The 18,315-nt window shown below is 40.0% G+C and overlaps 1 protein-coding gene across 4 annotated transcripts in view; it reads right to left on the bottom strand.

Annotated features, from left to right (window-relative positions):
- The window catches only part of UNC79 (unc-79 homolog, NALCN channel complex subunit), a 263,893-nt gene that overhangs the window by 138,308 nt on the left and 107,270 nt on the right, over positions 1-18,315 (bottom strand). For all 4 annotated transcript variants that reach the window (XM_047795599.1, XM_047795600.1, XM_047795601.1 and 1 more), the window contains 6 exons: positions 17,582-17,670; positions 16,951-16,991; positions 14,748-14,776; positions 8,485-8,714; positions 6,538-6,709; positions 5,005-5,235 (listed from right to left, as the gene is read on the bottom strand). In XM_047795599.1, coding sequence (XP_047651555.1) covers positions 5,005-5,235; positions 6,538-6,709; positions 8,485-8,714; positions 14,748-14,776; positions 16,951-16,991; positions 17,582-17,670 — 792 coding nt within the window. The remainder of the gene's footprint in view (positions 1-5,004; positions 5,236-6,537; positions 6,710-8,484; positions 8,715-14,747; positions 14,777-16,950; positions 16,992-17,581; positions 17,671-18,315) is intronic.

Raw genomic sequence — 18,315 nt, 5'->3', positions numbered from 1 at the left:
CACTTATATAAATAATCAAGCCAAATTTAATAAGACTAGATTTATTTTGTGAACAAGTGTAATCTTGATTATCTTTGATCAAAATGGGGGTAATTGAGAGAGAAATTTTATGTTTCAATAGAAATCCATAACCTACCCTTGGGGGTTATCAGATTCTAGTCCTGTTCATTATCTTTGAGCTATTTTTCATCTCTTTAAAAACTGGATCATGCTGTCTTGCACATTTTGTCAGTAATTAATGGTTCCAATTTTTCTCTTACCCTCCTGACTTGGTGTCACTAAGAACTGACACCTGACTGCCCAGATCTTTATTAAGGCTCTAGGTTGTCTTGTGCCAAAACCCTGCAAACTGAAGCAGGACAACTGGATATAAATCTCCAAGGACTTATTGCTGCAGCAGTTTCAGCCACTCAGGAAATTCATCAAACATCTTCATCTTCCATGCTCTGCTCTAGAAAATAACTGTGACTCTGATACTGATGGGCTCATTCAACATCTAAAGATGTTAACATCTAGGAGTTCCCACTGTGGCTCAGTGGAAACGAACCCAACTAGTATCCATGAGGATGTGGGTTTGATCCCTGGCCTTGCTCAGTGGGTTAAGGACCTGGCATTTGCTGTCAGTGGTGATGTAAGTCGCAGACACAGCTTGGATCCCACATTCTTGTGGCTGTGGCGTAGGCCGGCAGCTGTAGCTCTATTCGACCTCTAGCCTGGGAACTTCCATATGCCACGAGTATGGCCCTAAAAAAAAAAGAAAAAGAAAAAAAAGTTAACATCTAAAGAGCCTCACGTTCTAGAAATCTCAGCTGGCTGTCCTTTGGACTCAGAAACTAGGTTTAGAGCCTACTTGAACCACTAATCTTTGTTTTCTTTTTATTTCCGTGTTCTAATTGTGAAACAAAAGTCATATTTTTATGGCAAGAACAGAGAATTTAAACAAAATTTTTTCTCTGGCCTTTGGCCCAGTGTATCTACATTATACATCAACCAAGCCTCCAATCAGCGGGAGTAACTGATGAACTTTAAAGAGCAATATTCTCCTAGCATCAACAAGAAAACTCTTCGGGAGCCACTGACTGAAACTGCCCACGCTGGCCAGTCACAATAATAACCTCTTACACAAATTATCTCAGCAGGAGGTCCTGACAAGGACTGCAGAACTATCAAACTACTGCCAGCCAGAAGAATTCAGGAGGGGTCAAAAGGAGGTGGGGGAGATGCTAGCCCATAATAAGCCCTGCCAACCTTCCAGAAACCCTCACACTGGAATCCATCCTGGTTGAGATATGTGGGCACCACCAGGAAGGACCCTGAGTCAGACCAAATATGGGCCAGGCCAGATGATTGGCCAGAGACAACCCAGAAACTAATCCCATTACCATAAACCCTAAGACTGTGAGTGACCTGGCAGAGCAGTTCTCCTGGGTTCCCTTACCCTGCTGCTCTCTGCCTCTATAAAGTTTTTTGCTTTGTCAGGACGTGTGTCTCCTCGGACAATTCATTTCTGAGTGTTAGACAAAAGCCCACTCTCAGGCCTCTGAAGGGGTCTCCCTTCCTACAACAAAACTCCTTAAAAGATGATATCCCTTCTTGATCTTGTACGCAGCCACATGTCCCACCATAATGACCTTAGATCTGGATTATGTAAACTGTCAATAATATATAATTTAATGTACAGCCCTCTGTCTCAAAGCATATGTACAACTGTGCGTTGACTTCTTCACTAACAGGTAGAACAGTTCTCAGAGCTTTCTGAGATGCTCTTTCCAGGCTATAATAAAATTTGGCTCAAATAAAATTCTCCATTCCTTCCCAAGATCAACTGATTAATTTTTCGTCAACATAATATATGCTCTTTTCCTCCTTGTCAGATCTCTTACCTAGCAGTTCCTAACTCAAATCATCTCTCCATGGCAACCAACCTAGCTTCCTTTTTGAGTAAAACTTCTAGGGAAGTTTCAGATGGAAGAAATATGGGGACCCACTCACACCTCCAGAGGTGGTATAAAAATTATTTTTAAATGATAAGTTTTGAGCTAAAAGAGATACAGAGAGAAACCTTGTCTGAACTTCCCTTGTCTGACTAAAGCAGAGCCTCCAAAAACTATAGCTGCTATTAAACCCCTCCAAAGGGAGTTTCCTATGAATTCAGCTGCCCATAGGAGGCAGGCTGCCCATTTCCATCAGCATCAAAAGCTACTGAAAAAGAAACTTTCCATTTCTTCCCATTAAAGTCCTACTCCCACAGCTCTCACTCAAGCTCCGTATATAAAACATTTATCTCTGGCTATTGAAGGAATTATCTATCACTGAGTACTCCTGTGTGTAAATGTAAATAAATTTTGTCTCTTATTAATTTGTCTCTTGCCAATTAATATGTAGGTTCCCACTGGACCCAAATAGGAAGGGGAAAAGTTTTACTCCAAACATAATCACTTGTTATCTTAGAATCAGATCACATCAATCCTTTGCTATTCCAAAAGAAACAATAATAGAAACCATTCAACATAAAGAATGCCAAGAAGTGAGGAATTTCCATCATGCAAAAATCCAATTTTATGTGTGAGTCAGTAGGTGGCACCAAAGAAGTACAAAGTGTATCTTGATAAACACACAGAATGCTCTGAGTCCTGGAAATCTAATAAAACCTACTCTTTAGAAAGTCTGTGTCCTGTTTCACCCTTAAATATCTTACTTAAACTGAAAACTGCCTCAAGACTTCATTAAAAGCATACTCAAAAATCACAGATAAATATAAAACTTAAAAAATACATTGAGGGAGTTCCCGTTTTGGCGCAGTGGTTAACGAATCCGACTAGGAACCATGAGGTTGCGGGTTCGGTCCCTGCCCTTGCTCAGTGGGTTAACGATCCGGCGTTGCCCTGAGCTGTGGTGTAGGTTGCAGAGGCGGCTCGGATCCCTCGTTGCTGTGGCTCTGGCGTAGGCCGGTGGCTACAGCTCCGATTCAACCCCTAGCCTGGGAACCTCCATATGCCGCGGGAGCGGCCCAAGAAATAGCAACAACAACAACAACAACAATAACAACAACAACAACAATAACAACAACAACAACAAAAAGACAAAAAAAAAGGTACATTGAGAGTTTCCTTGTGGTACAGTAGGTTAAGTATCCAGCATTGTCACTGCAGTAGCCTGGGTCGCTGCTGTGGCATGGGTTCAATTCCTGGCCCTGGAACTGCCATATGCCAGTGGGGTGGGGAGCGAAAAAAAAAGAAGAAGAAAATACCTTGAAAAAAATTTCATGTTTCCCAAAAACTGCTTCTGGATATTTATCTTGCTGGGTTAGACACGAATTATACTATATTCAAGACATATGAGGGCCTATCAGCTGTATATCCAAAGCCTGTGATCCACTGAGGCAGAAGCAGCAAGATAAATGCAGAGAAATTTCTCTTATAAGCCAGAGGAAAAGAAGCATTTTGGCAGTCCCTAAATCTTTTGGGCATTCCAAATGCGAAGAGGGCAGGGACCATTCATGTCTAGAAATATATGTGAAACCACAAAAATTGCCCCAAGTCAAACATCAGCCTTTCCACAGACTGTAGACCAAAAAAGGACTGAATTCTAGCAACCTCACAGAAAAGCTTTTTTTTTTTTTCAGTTTCTTAATAAAAAAATATTCAGCAATATCAGGGAAGAATATACCCTTACATTTCTTAAAGATACCTCATACATTCATTTGGCCATTCTTCCCCATCCCAAACCAACATCAAAGCAATAATCACCATAAAATGCAGTTACTCAACTAAACTCACTCAGCTATACTGACTAAAGAAAGACGTTCTTCTTCTACAGACACTGATAACACTCTAACTGCTAAGGGCGTGTAAGCAGATAGGCTTGGGGGCTCTCTGGGGAGAGTGAACCTGGCATGGCTTTCTTGACATCATAGATGCCATACTGGCTTAAGCCATTCTGGGATCTAAGCCTGGCTACAATGCTTATCCTTGGAAAGGTCTTAATAATTAATGATTTTAAGGGGAGAAACAAAGAAACAGTCTAGAAACAATAATTTGGCAATAAAACAGAGCTCTAGTTCCTCCTCAAAGGATATATATCACAATCTGGTACAAACTTTGAGTTCTGCAGGAACTAAAGCCCCCACCCAGGTGGAGGATGGTAACTGTATGCTGAGACCCCAGACTGGGTCAGAACCTAAGGGATGATAAATGCTGACCTTTTCTGACCCTCCTGAGTTCAATCAACTAACACCTGGACTCCGTAGATCTTTGCCTTAATTCTATGCTGAATTCTCTGCTCAAGCCCCTTCATGAATTTGAATGTACCCTTAGCTTAAAACTTCCCCAATTTGGCTATTCAGAGAGACTCTGCTTCCAGAAAGATCTCCTGTGTTCTTATTTGCTGCAAGTAATAATTCCTGCCTTGTGCTCTTTGCCTAGATGGTATCTTTTGGCTCAACACCCACCAAGAGGTGAACCCTGAATTTTGGCAACAGTAGTGCTTCTCCCCAAGTCCTCCTTTCCTACTAGGTCCAGGCTGTAGGCCTTGATGAAATAAAATTCATATTTTATGGCAAGACAAGAAACATTTAAACGTAAAATTTTTCTCTCCTCATTTGGGCCCCCTCCCTGCCCTTTAATGTGTGTTGTGCAACTGCATTAACCAGAAATCCTTAGGAGATAACATTCCTTCTCAGTCTCAGCAAGACTCACAGCTCCTTAGGAGATAACCCTCCTTTTTGATCTTGTAAGGGACCATGATAACACATGACTCACTACTCACTTTGTACATGTAGATCTGGATTGTGTAAACTGCCAATAATACGTCATTTGATGTATAACCCTCTGTCTCAAAAACTTAACATAGCTGTGCTTTGATCTCTAATGGGCAGAACAGTACTCAGAGCTTTCTGAAAGACTATCTCCCAGATTATAATCCTTAGGTTGGCTCAAACACAATTTTCCACTTCTTTCTTAGATTGATTATTGATTAATTTTTTCATCAACAGCCTCCACTTACCCTGGCAAATTCCATGGGTTTGGGAAGAAGGCACATGACCATGACATCAAAGCGAACATCGCATACTGTCTTCAACCACTTGGTGACAAACTGAGGCTTCAGTTTTTCCACCAAACTTCCAACTTCATCATCCATCATATACGCTGTAGAGTGAAACCACTGAAATACCATGGCCACCAGCCTGGCCAAGCTTTCCGTAGGCGTGTTCTCACTGGGTGTGCAAAGGCTCACCTGGAAATAGGCAGATTAGACTCTCCTTCATTCTCCTTACATAACTTTTACATGTTTTTTTAAAGATAAGAGTAAAAAAAGATGTTCCAGATAATCCATTTGAAACAGGCAGTTTTATAAATGATGGAGGACCACTTATCCTGGAAACTATGTTCTTCTCTACAGGAAGAGATGGACTGTGACAATTTCCCCTCAAGACTGCACCTCCCAATAAGCTTTTTCCCCTATAAGAACTCTATTACATAACCTATACCAGATAAATACTTTGAAAAGGTTAAGTCTACAAAGTGAAATTTTAAAAATATCTAAAATGATCAGATTGAGCTAAGAATTTCCTATCGATTATAACTCTGAAAACTTAGAGCTCCCCAATTCACCACATTATAAATAGACTTTTTTAAACTGTTCATTTATCCATTTAGTCATTCTGAAATAATATTTTATTGAGCATTGAAGTAATGTTCAGGAATATTAAAAAATAAATAAACCACTATCTTTTCTTTAAAGAGGTCACAGCAGTAGTCAATATGTCATTAGTAAGTTCCAGGAGCAAGACGTGAAACCACCAATTAAATTCCGGTTTGGCAAAACAAAACAACAAACAAACAAGCAACATATATGAAATCACATAAGAGATGTATCACAATGGAGACTTAACCCATGTCTCCAATTGGGCAAAAGCAAAAGTTTGCTTCTCTGCAAAATTGGCAGATAAAGCATACTTGAAACGTTGGATCTATATGATTGATCGTCACTGAATGAATGCTGCAGTTGAACCAGCCGATAGCAATCTAATTCCTTGTGTTGGTCTGGCTATAATTTTTCTAGCTGTATGCAGACTTGCCATAAATACACAAAGATCTCCAGAGAGACTGAACTTGCAAAACAAAGTTTCATGTCAATGAGATATGAACGATCTATAAATTATACTGAAGCCAATATTTTGCAATATACCCTAGCAACTTTCCCACTTGTTTCTTTCTGATAAAAATCTGTTATTTCCAACAGTTTAGGTCCTGGCACAGCAGGTTTCAGCACCTGACTATTCATTAGAATCAACTAGGGAGCTTTTTAAACAATTCCCAAGATTCTGGGGTGAAATCTGGGTAATGGCATTTTTTAAAAGCCTTCCCAGGTAAATCCAATGTGCAGTCACTGTCCTAGAGAAGAGAGTCCTAATGCTAAGGTTACTTTTTCACTATTTACTATTTACTTCTTTAAAAAGAACAGAAGAAATTCCTCATCAGTGAAATGTTGGAATGAAAAGTAAGAAAGTAGAGAAGAGTTCACTTCTTTTCTTACTAAGAACCATATTCCAAATTGACTGAGTAGACGCTGGTCGTGTTTATCATCATCCTTGTTATCGAAGTCAGCGTTATCCAGGGAATGGTGGGAAGAGGAGAGGCCCAGCTGCCGCCGGCGATTCAGCTCGTGTTCTCGCTGCTCAGCGTGGAACTCGGCTTCTTTCAACAAGCTGCCAGAGAGGAGAGATTTCATGTTGGACTACAGAAAAGCATGTTCTAGATCTTGACCTATTCAGAGCAGTTACTTCAGGAATACTCAAACATCACTGATTGCTCTCCTTTAAATTGGAAGGAGCCGAATTTCCTATGTTCTACTCCATCCCCACTTCATAGATGAACAAACTGAGGCACAAGGAGGCGCCTTCCTCCAGTCAATTAGAATCAAGCAGACTGATGGTTCTGGCTTCTAGTTCATCAACCATCTCACTAGAAGCCAGTGCTTTTCTTAGATCTAATATGAAGCTATGCAGACATCAAATACAGGAGACGCAGAGAAATTGAGGAACTGGTACCCAAATGGTGAAATATTTAATATCTAGGGTTCAAATACCTGGCAGCGAGCAACAACCATTCCTTTTGCAATTTGCTAAATGAATGGAAATTTTTTAAAAATAATACTCAATGTTGGCAAGGGTATAGTAAAAACTAGCAACTTCATACAGTGATGTGTGAAATTCATATACACACTTTGAAAATCAGTTTGTCCATGTATCAAGCACCATTAAAATATTCATACCTTTGACCCAGTCAACATCTGATCACATACCCTAAAAAAATTTAAAATATAGGAACAGCACCATGCACAAAAACAATTATCAGAGTTATTTATAACTAAAAAAAATGAAGTCAAAATATTTAGTGGTAGAGGAAAGTAATTTAAATAAACATTATGTAGTCACTAAAAGTGATAAATGCAGAAACTACAAAACAAGAGGGAAAAGAGCTGCTGGTATAATGTTACATCAGAATGAACCCGGATACACTGTGATTACAGTCATATAAATAAAACATGTGTTTGAATAAAACTAAAAGGACATGTGCAAAATTGATGATGATGACAGCAGTATGGATGATTTTTTTCCTATTTCCAAACTTTCTATAATGTTTTATTTAGCAAACATTTATTGCACTAATACGGATGTCAAGTTACTCAGGTAACCTGAAGTCGGAAACTACACTTTACTCTCCTCTATCTCCCAAGTGCCTAACATATGCCTGGCATGTGACTGGCACTCAATAAAAGTATTTGTTGAATTAATGAATTAAAATATCAGGGAGTTCCCGTCGTGGCGCAGTGGTTAACGAATCCGACTAGGAACCATGAGGTTGCTGGTTCGATCCCTGCCCTTGCTCAGTGGGTTAACGATCCGGCGTTGCCCTGAGCTGTGGTGTAGGTTGCAGACGCGGCTCGGATCCCGTGTTGCTGTGGCTCTGGCTTAGGCCAGTGGCTACAGCTCCGATTTGACCCCTAGCCTGGGAAACTCCATATGCCGCGGGAGCGGCCCAAAGAAATAGCAAAAAGACCAAAAAAAAAAAAAAATTAAAATATCATCACTGGGAGCTCCTGGTATGGCTCAGTGGTAATGAACCCCTCTAGTAACCATGAGGACTAGGGTTCAATCTGTGGCCTCGCTCAGTGGGTTAAGGATCCGGCATTACCCTAGGCTGTGGTGCACGTCGCAGCTTGGATCCCACATTGTTGGGGCTGTTGGGTGGGCCGACAGCTGTTAACTCCGATTTAACTCCTAGCCTGGGAAACTTCCATATGCCACTTGATGAAGCCCTAAAAAGACCGAAAAAAAAAAATCATCATTGCAACATTGTGGAAGGTTAGATGTTTGGCTGAGGGCGCTTGAAGCTGAGTTAAATTTGCCCACCTCATGTGGAAAGGGTGTCTCATTGCAAAGACAATGTTCTCAGGGTAAGCTTCCAAGGAAGCCGTTACCTAATTACGGCCTCCACGGCGCAGACGAGCTCCTCAGCACCACATTCCCGAGTGTTGATGGGTGGAGGGGAGGTCTGATAGAGGTGGGTCTCCGACGCAGCCCCCACTTCATTACTGTGATGATTCGAGTGGCATCTTTTGCAATACCGAACAGGCCTGTTTCCGTGACGACCACAGCACCCTGCTGAAAAGCAGGTGACAACAGCTCTTCTAACATGGGAACTGCAGTTCTAGGAGCAAAAGAGTGAAATCAATCAAAATTAATCACTGAGGTAAATCTGGCTAATAACTGGAACAAACAGAAGGGCCACCGGAAGGGGCAGCACTTTTCTAAAGTGCCACTAGTTTCCAAAATGCAGGTCGTCTCTAACCAGTTAAATTTCAGTCATAGTTAAAAATAAAGCTGAGAAGTGGTTTCTGTTAGTATGAGTGGTAGAAACATCCTAAATATGACTGAAAAGTCCTCCATAAAGTGACCTCAGTCATGGGGCATGGTGGACGTTCTGAATTATTTCAAGTTAGTGTTTTACGAGTTTGCAGCAGAAATATGAAAAAAAATTAAAACTGTGATCCAGAGAGAGCACATCACAGAATAGGAAAGGAACAATTTTAACCCCTACAACAAACTTTCAAAGTCATTTTATCCACCACCTAAAGAGTAGATTTCCATCACAGTACATCTGCCCTGAACATTTAAGGGCAGGTAGGGAGCTGTGCTGAGCTGAGCTGATGGTCCAAAAGCAGGCCTATCTAACCCCACCGGCAAGCACTCTTTCTATCAAGACCTAAAGACTATGTCAGTTGATACAAGGAAGCATCAAAACTTAGCAAGAACCATTCCTAGGCTCAGCCAATGGAATCCACTCTAGGAAAGGAGTCAACAGATGAAGTGATGGAGGTGAGAAAAGTGATGCAGTATAAGAAAGATGCTGATGTTCAGGGGGATGCCATTGTCAGAGCTGCCTTGAAAGAAGCAGAGAAGCAAGGCAGCGCCCAAATAAAGCAATCCGAGGGGCAACCAGGAAATATCCCTGACCTTTGCAGAAACCTATCTGTTAGAGACGCCACCATTGTATTTCAGTTTTTCCATAGAGCTTATTAAGATGGGATATAACAGCAGTTCCCTCGTGACTCAGGGGGTTAAGGATTAGGCATTGTCACTGCTGTGACTCTAGTTAACACTGTAGAAGGTTTGATCCCTGGCCCAGGAACTTCCATGTGCCAGAACCACAGCCAAAAAAAGGAAAAAAAAAGATGGAATATCATAGGAAAAAAATAATACCCTAAGCCATTATGAGCTCAGGGCTTGGGGAGGATTTGAGAATGCTCCATAACAGATATCTTGGGGAGACAAAAGAAGGAAGAAGACAAGCACAAAACCTACATCCAAACATTGACAATGTCTTGAATTGCCTATCAGAACACCCATTTCAAAATAAGGCTTTTTCCACTTTGATTTTAGCACAAAATTTTAGATATGAGTGCTGGAAAATCTCATTTTCTGAACAGGACTCAGCGCAATAAATCATAAAAGCAAGTTTAAATTTTTAATGATCTTTTTCACCTTTACTAATAAGTTCTTTAAAATTATTTATTAAAATACAGTGTTTCTTCTGCATCTAAAGCTCAAGTCTCCTTCAGCATCCAAGTCAGCCCTGACTTCTCCAAGTGAGGTATTTTTCCTGCTTTGCACCCTTTCTTTCTCTTTCACACACTAAATTCATTCTGGAAGCACATGAATCCTTACTGGTTTGGGGCGTCTCCTGCTCACCCACTAAACCAAATCGCAACACTAGCAGTGTGGTGTATACTGGAGTTCGTCGCTAGTGTTTATTTCTTCCCTTCAGTTATAACTAGTCTTTGTTCCCACTGTTACATAAACAATAGAATGTGGACATGGATTTCTTAGGTAGTTATTAGCTATAATAAAGTCCCAAAATTTAAGCCCTGCAATTTTCCATCCTATTTTCTGGTCACAAATCATTTACATTCTTCCTGCATACAAATTCCTGGCTGGAGGTCCAAGATCGTCTCATCTAAATAAAGTCCAGCTGCGGGTGAGGCTCTTCGGGTTTGGTTCCTTCTGAGGAACCAAATGCTTCCATTCACCTTGAATCTTGATGGGCTGTGGCTGTGTCAACCAAGAGAGCATGGTAGAAGTAATGCTCATATGACTCCCAAGGCAGGTTCTAAAAAGACATGCACCTTCCTTCTGATGTCTTGGAACATTCTTTCTTCAGAAGCTTCCCATCAGGCTACTCTTTACAGAACTCGGCCATGGCCAAGGCTCATGGAGAGGCAATGTGTTAGTCTCTACTCAACAGTGCCAGCTAGACCCAGCCTTCACGTCACCCATCCCAGAGCCCAATCCTATGATCTAGACACCTCTAGAGAGTTCCAGCCCCTAGCTATTTGGTCTTCCCAGATGAGGCCCCAAACAACATCAAGCAGAGATAGGCTGTGGACCGTGTCCTGTCCAAATTCCTAATCCTCAGAATCTGTAAGTATAACTAAGTGGTTGTTGTTTTATGCTACTATGTTCTGAGTGACTCCTTAGGCAGTGTCTGGATGTACTGCATACATTAGTATTAGGAATGTCGATAAAAATCAACCTGCTTCATCACCCTGCACCATCAGTTCTAAATATTATCTATTATTATAAAACAGTTTGCCCCTAAATAATCTTTGGTTGGTCAAAGTCTTAAACAATTGCTGTTGTTCCTACTAAGTTTCAATATTTCCAAGCCACAGTCAGTCTTCAACCCTGTGGACATGAATTCATTTCAAAAGTAAACTAGAGAAAAAGAAAAGTAAACTAGAGAGATTTCCTTAGGTTCAGATTCAGCTGGGCAGGTTTTCAAATGTTCACCCAAGGTACTCTTTCACTGCTTTGAATTTTATTTTATTTATTTATTTATTTATTTTGTCTTTTTGCTATTTCTTTGGGCCGCTCCCACGGCAAATGGAGGTTCCCAGGCTAGGGGTTGAATCGGAGCTGTAGCCGCCAGCCTACGCCAGAGCCACAGCAAATCGGGATCCGAGCTGCGTCTGCAGCCTACACCACAGCTCACGGCAACGCCGGATAGTTAACCCACTGAGCAAGGGCAGGGACCGAACCCGCAACCTCATGGTTCCTAGTCAGATTCGTTAACCACTGTGCCACGACGGGAACTCCATCACTGCTTTGAATTTTAAACATAAATAAATAACTCCCAGTGGTCTCAGAGAATGATGGAACTGAAATAAAGAAGATCTGTCTCTTGATGCTTATTCAATATAATCCTTTTTTTTTTTCCTTTTTATCTTCCCAAACCTGTGGCATATGGAGGTTCCCAGGCTAGGAGTCAAATCGGAGCTACAGCTGCTGGCCTATACCACAGCTCACAGCAACACCAGATCCTTAACCCACTGAGCAAAACCAGGTATCAAACCCACAACCTCATGGTTCCTAGTTGGGTTCACTTCTGCTGCGCCAGGACTGGAATTCCTGATACAATCTTTTTTTAATTTAGGGTTTTTTTTTAATTGAAGTAGATTTGATTTAGTCTTGTATTTGATGTTCATTTCAAACCTACCATTCAAATGTAGGAATAAGTACTACTGAAAGAGGTAAAGACACAAACTTTGCTCAAAGCAAGCTCAAACAATTCTGATCGATTATGAACTGACTGGAAATTCTCCAAATTAACTTTCACATAAAACACAACATTTATTGGGAGTTCCCATTGTGGCTCAGTGGTTGACGAATCCAACTAGGAACCAAGAGATTTCGGGTTCGATCACTGGCCTTGCTCAGTGGGTTGAGCTGTGGTGTAGGTTGCAGACTCGGTTCGGAACCCGAGTTGCTGTGGCTCCGGCATGGGCCAGCAGCTACAGCTCTGACTGGACCCCTAGCCTGGGGACTTCCATATGCCGCGGGAGCAGCCCTAGAAAAGGCAAAAAGACAAAAAAAAAATTCATTAAAGGATAAATAATAAAAATGTGCTAATTTTAAGCTTATTACTGAAAATGATTTTGTCATGTAAAGGAAGGAAGTATTAAAAAATGATCCACTCTGAGTATCAATTATATTAGGGCTACCACCAGACCTAGAACATGCAATGTAGAATATAAAACTATTTTTTATCTTAGTCTTTCCGGCTTAAAAAAAAAGAAAAAAGGTTTCGAAGTAAGAAATAGCATCAGAATAAAAATCAAATCAAAAGTATGCTGAATGACTCTATGATCTTTTGTTAAAACTTCAGAAAGATAGAAGGTGATGCCCAGTTGAGCCTCTCAGCTAGAATCCGGCTTCTAATAATTTTAAGGGCAGAAGACTGAAATGCCCAAAGTAATATAGAAGGAACTGTTTCAAAAAGAGTTATAGATATGGGTTTGAGGGCACCAAACCCCAATAAGAATCACTGAAAATCCACAAAGTTTTCAAGAAAGTCACACTAGTGAAAGCACCATCAGCAGACTAAAGGGGACAGACATAGTTCAACATGAAAAGGGGTCGATGGAAACTCAACTTCAACACACAAGAAGCAGACTGAGAGAGTTACTCTGCTGCAACATGGGTCATTTCTTATTGAAGATGTCTCAGAGACGAAAGCAAAGAGCCCAGGACAGAAGTGAAATACGAAACTATTTCCAGGAAGCAAGGTCAGATCCTAGTCAAGGCACATTTGCTGTCCCTGGAGACAGAGGAACAGTTGACATACTCATGGCTAGAGCTGCCATGGACAAGTAACAGCAATCTGCTTCCTCTTCCTCTTTTTGAACAGAGGTCTATTGCTGTTATCCTATCCCTATCTCATCATTTTGTGTTGAGTAGGTAGAGGGCAGATAACTTGCTTTTTTATTTCACAAATCTCTGGTTCAAGAAAATTTGTACCCAAGGAGTTTTATCAGTGACCAGACCAGACACCGATGACAAGACAATGGACTTTAAGCCTGAAGTCGTAAGTGGATAAGATGTTTGGCAGTCTTGTAAGGTGGTGAGAATATTTGGCATATGGAAAGAAGGTAAGTAATTATGTCCAGAGAGTAGGTTATAAGAGATTAAATATGACCACAGAATTCTTGCTGCTCCTTCTATAAAGAGGTGGAGTCTACTTCCCCACTACTTGGAACCGGACTGTCCCTGACCAACAGAATGCAGCTGAAGTGATGCCATGTGACTTATGTGCTTCCATCTCAAAAGACCTTGCAACCCCCTCTCCCATTTTCTCAGAACTCTGCTACGTTGTGAACAAATCCAACCTAACCTTCTGGAGGATGAGACGCCTAATGGAAAGATGGAGGGTCAGACATTCTAGCCACCCCCACCATTCTAGCCGTACCACCTGAGGCCTCGGACATGGGAGTAAAGTCATCTGGGACCAACCAATTGCCAGCCTACCCACCAACTGATTGCAAATACATGAGTGAGGCTAGAGGAGTTTATCAAGAGAACTACTGAGGTGAGTAGAGCCAAAATTGCTCATCCGAAGAACTATGATCAAATAACTATTTGTTGTTATAAGCCAATACATTTTAGGATGGTTTATTAAATGGCAATGGATAACTGAACCAGCCCTCCAAAGATGTTCGCTCATAACTAACTCCCCCCAAAATTTAAAGGACTTGTACATGGTCTCATAAGTAAGTGGGAACAGAGCTGGCCAGACACCAAGTATCTCAACCAATGAGTCCAAAGTTCTTTGTATGACACCATACTACCTTCTCTGTACTTTTCAACAGCTAGAACAAGAAAGGATGCAAATGGCTTAGGGAAGCTGTCATAAGCAGTGGCTTTCTGAAAGTGGAATATTTAACTAGAGAGACCCTTCAACTTACATATAACTGAATATTTTCTGTATGTATTTGATCTGGGTATGTTTTTGACACACATATATTGGACTATCTGCACTTCACTTTCAAATAATAAGGATTTTTAGCAAATAAGATCACCCTTTCCCAAAGTTAAGTTGCATGTACTGCATTGTCATTCAAACCTTTTTGTATTTAGACTTTTATCCCAGAGTTACACATATGCTTTTATTTCAGATTACTTTTCAAAAACATTGTGCATACGATGGGTGAGCAAAAGCAGAAATGGAAATAGAGAACATTCAGACACAGCAATCTTGCATGCCGAATTATTTCTTTTCCCCCTTCACAAATACAGTGACACGTACATACTGAGAAACCATGGTGCAGAAATGAGGCAGATGTCAATGAATGAATTTACATACAAACACAACAGTTCATGCCCCACCACACAAATGGTTTGCTCTTACCTTCTTCTGACATATAGCAGATATTTCAGCTGTAAGGGGAAGGTACACACAATATCAACAAAGAAAGAGAGCCCATTTAAAATAAGGGCAGCCACCAAGGGGAGTAAAAACCGACTTAGTAACACAATCTCCAGACTTGGCCAAAACATCTTCTCACTTGTGTCATAAACTGTTATCTAGTTATGTTTAATGAAGTTAAAAATACCTGTATGATGCAAATAACTTTAACTAATCTTAGAGGTAGTTCAACTTTCTCAGACATGAGTTAGAATTCAAATAACTTTAACCTCACCCCTCACTTGACGGGGCAAAACTTAGGGTTACATGACTGGTTCAGGATCACACAGGCTATCAGTGGTAGAGCCGATCTAGAGTGAACAGCCCTGGATTCCCTTTTTACTGCTCTTCCATACGCTATGACACCAAGCTGACGTGATATACTTAAAGTTTCACCATGGAGATGACTTGCTATGTCAGAACTGTAGAAAAAGCTTAATAGCTTGGTGGAATTAGACTGGAACTATCAACTTGCATTGGTCCTTAACTAGTACAAAACCAGCTGCCAGCTTATTTAAGAGAAAGCAATTTTCAAACCCATGGATGGGCCAGTTGGAGTAAGGCTGTCAAACTACTTTTTACCTTAGGATTGACTTTCATAACAGATAAAAACTCTTTTTAGTCGGCATACCAACTATTTCCATGAAAACTGATGATTGTGAGTACTTGAAAATAATGTTTCCAGGAATATGCTGACATTTCCCCTCAAATAGTAAGTACTCGAAAAATAAACCAAACCTTTAATAGTCGATGTTACAATTTATTAAAAAAGACCAAAGGTAAATGTCTCTCCCAACTCTGTCTGGAAATTATAAATTAGCAGATGTCAAATCAATGAAATTGTAACTTGATTTTTAAAACCAGTTTTGTATACTTAATGATTATTTAATAGTTTGACATCTTGAAGTTTATCGTAACCTGAGGTTAGTAGGTCACATCTCTGGATAAATAATGAAAAGTTGTCATCAATTCTCTCCCACAGATGCATGTCACCTGGAGATGATGACCAGCATTCAGCAACATATATGATATTTAAAATGTAGTTTAGAACCTTTAAAACCTCTTGATTTTACCCCAGAGCAAAGGAAGTTCACTAACAAGATAGCCTAATTTAAGGAGAAAAAAATTACCTTTACTCATATAAGCCAAATCTTTTTACAGATATTCTCAGATAATTTTTTTAAATATCTCTGAAGGATATAGAGGCTGACATTACTGATCCATTTTACAGATGGAGAGCATTCACTAAACAATTTTATTTAAGGTTGAGATAATCTAATATTAAAGGTTAGACTATGAAGAAATAGTGTAATTATCAATAAGGAAAGGCCTTAAATTCTTTTTAAATGTTCAAATTTAGTTAAAGTTTTTACATTTTTTTAAATAAGGCCTTTCATACAGTTTCTTTTATTATCTACTTATGAAGTTATGGACCTAGTCCCTTCTGTGTGCCTGATCTGTATGCAGCAGGGCCCCAGGTTTTTCTACCTTTCATCTTTCCTCTGCTTTCCTGAGTATTTTTCCTGGTCATTTCAGCCTCCATTTAGGCGGCTGGAATACTTGCTTCCCCACGTATAGAGAAATGTTCTGCCTGCAACCTGTCAACTTATCAGGCGTAGCTTTCAGAATAAACTGCAAGCACTACAATCTTAGATTTTCATCGAGATGGGTCAGATATGATTTGCCCCCATTTTACTAAAGGGGAAACTGACGCTCAGAGCAATTACATGATTTGCCCTTAAAGCACAGAGTTAGTAATAGTGGCAGGAGAAAGACCTATGATTCAGTGCTCTTCTCACGGGTGTTCCATATTCCCTTTCTGTCCTGGCACAGCAAACATATCATTGCCAACACTTGTTATACACACAGAAAATCCCTTAAGACAGAATTCAGCTTCGGTCATACAGAATCCTAATTCCAACATCTACCCTTAATTTTGGTAGATGCGACACCCCTTCCCTCATTAGTAAATGTGCGGCTATATGACTAGCAAGACATTGATAGAATGTTTGATATCAACGAATATTCACAGAAAATAATACTTTGGTTGCTCTCTTTGTAAAATAAAACAGTACGAAAGGAGAAAAATCAACTGTGCCATTAGTCATGATTACGCATTATTCATCCTTTCTGAAATACACCATACCTTGCGGCAGAAGAACGTCAATCAACCATTCACTGTGGTCCCTATAAAGAAGAGCAAAATTCATTTTTGAGCTTTTTTGCAATGATTCCCTTCCACATGCGTGTTTATAAGCAGCACGCTATGGCTAAAAGGCTTTTAATAGAAAGGAATGTAATTAAGAACACTATCATAATAAACTTTTTAAACGTCTAGTGCATTCCAGCTGAATTATAAATTATAGGCATTTCATTATATTCAGTTATCTTTAAATGATATTTTCCAGATGTGAATTAAGTCAACTAAAATGCAACATGAAAGCTGAATGTACTTCTGTGAAACTACCAAGCACAGAAAGTCCATATGAATTCTACGTCATGTCGGAAAACCAGTTTCTGTGGCCTTTTGAACAGGGTTGCTTGAAAATGGGAGCTGCTTTGTTAAGTGGAATTGCTTTCTCTCGTCATATGGAGGGAAGTACAGCAACTTTTCAACGCTGAAAACTTTTCAAATGAATGTTTGCTCTATGTTAAATATCTGACAAACTAACCTTTAAAAAACAGAGACTAGTGGGAAATGAGGGTAACGTAACCAATTTAAGTCGAAGTAATTGCTTTCTTCTCCTGGGTGCCCTTTCTCCTTCTCTTATACCTACCCAGCAATTCTCTGGCTGCACTCTTCACAGAGGTACAACGGGGGTGGTTTATCACCCAAAGCTACTGACAGGGAAGGGTCTATACACATCTGAAAGAGATGAAAAGACAGGATGAATGCTCCTATTTCTCATGTTTCCTCGATCAAGAGCACAAATGTTTCAATAATAGGTTTTCAAAAGCAAAATAGAAATAAATGTTTTTAGTCAAACCCATTCAACCTATAACTGTTTTTTTCCACACTGGAGACTTAAATGTGGCGACTGTGGTTTTTTTTTTCATTTCTCCTGTTATTTCCAATTCAGGTAACAAATAGTATCTGGAAATCCACCCTCACTCTACAAAGATAAAAAGTCATCTTGCTCAGTGGCTGCACAAATTGCTTCTGTATTACTCATACATTACTCCTTCTTTAGTGTAGTAAACACAGTAATCTCTCTTCAGGAAAAGGAAAATATATTATTAAGATTTAAAAAATCGTAACTGTTACCAAAAAGCTGGCAGTAGAGAATTTTGCTTCTCAAAATAAACCTCATTCAGAAAAGTCAGCATTAAATCTAACATTGAGTGATTTACTTTCCTTACTCTAGAATCTTAAGAACCTTAATCTACATATCCAACATTTCATTTTCAGGTGTTTTTGTTTTTTGGGTTTTTTTCCTTCCACATGTATGACCTGTAGTTTGCTTAACACTGCAGTGCTCTCTTCAATTTTGAATTATTTATGGCTGTCTTC

This window comes from Phacochoerus africanus, chromosome 9, assembly GCF_016906955.1.
Source record: "Phacochoerus africanus isolate WHEZ1 chromosome 9, ROS_Pafr_v1, whole genome shotgun sequence".
Taxonomy (NCBI): Eukaryota; Metazoa; Chordata; class Mammalia; order Artiodactyla; family Suidae; genus Phacochoerus; species Phacochoerus africanus.
The sequence above is the reverse complement of the archived record's forward strand: the minus strand, read 5'-3'. Positions and strand labels throughout refer to the sequence as shown.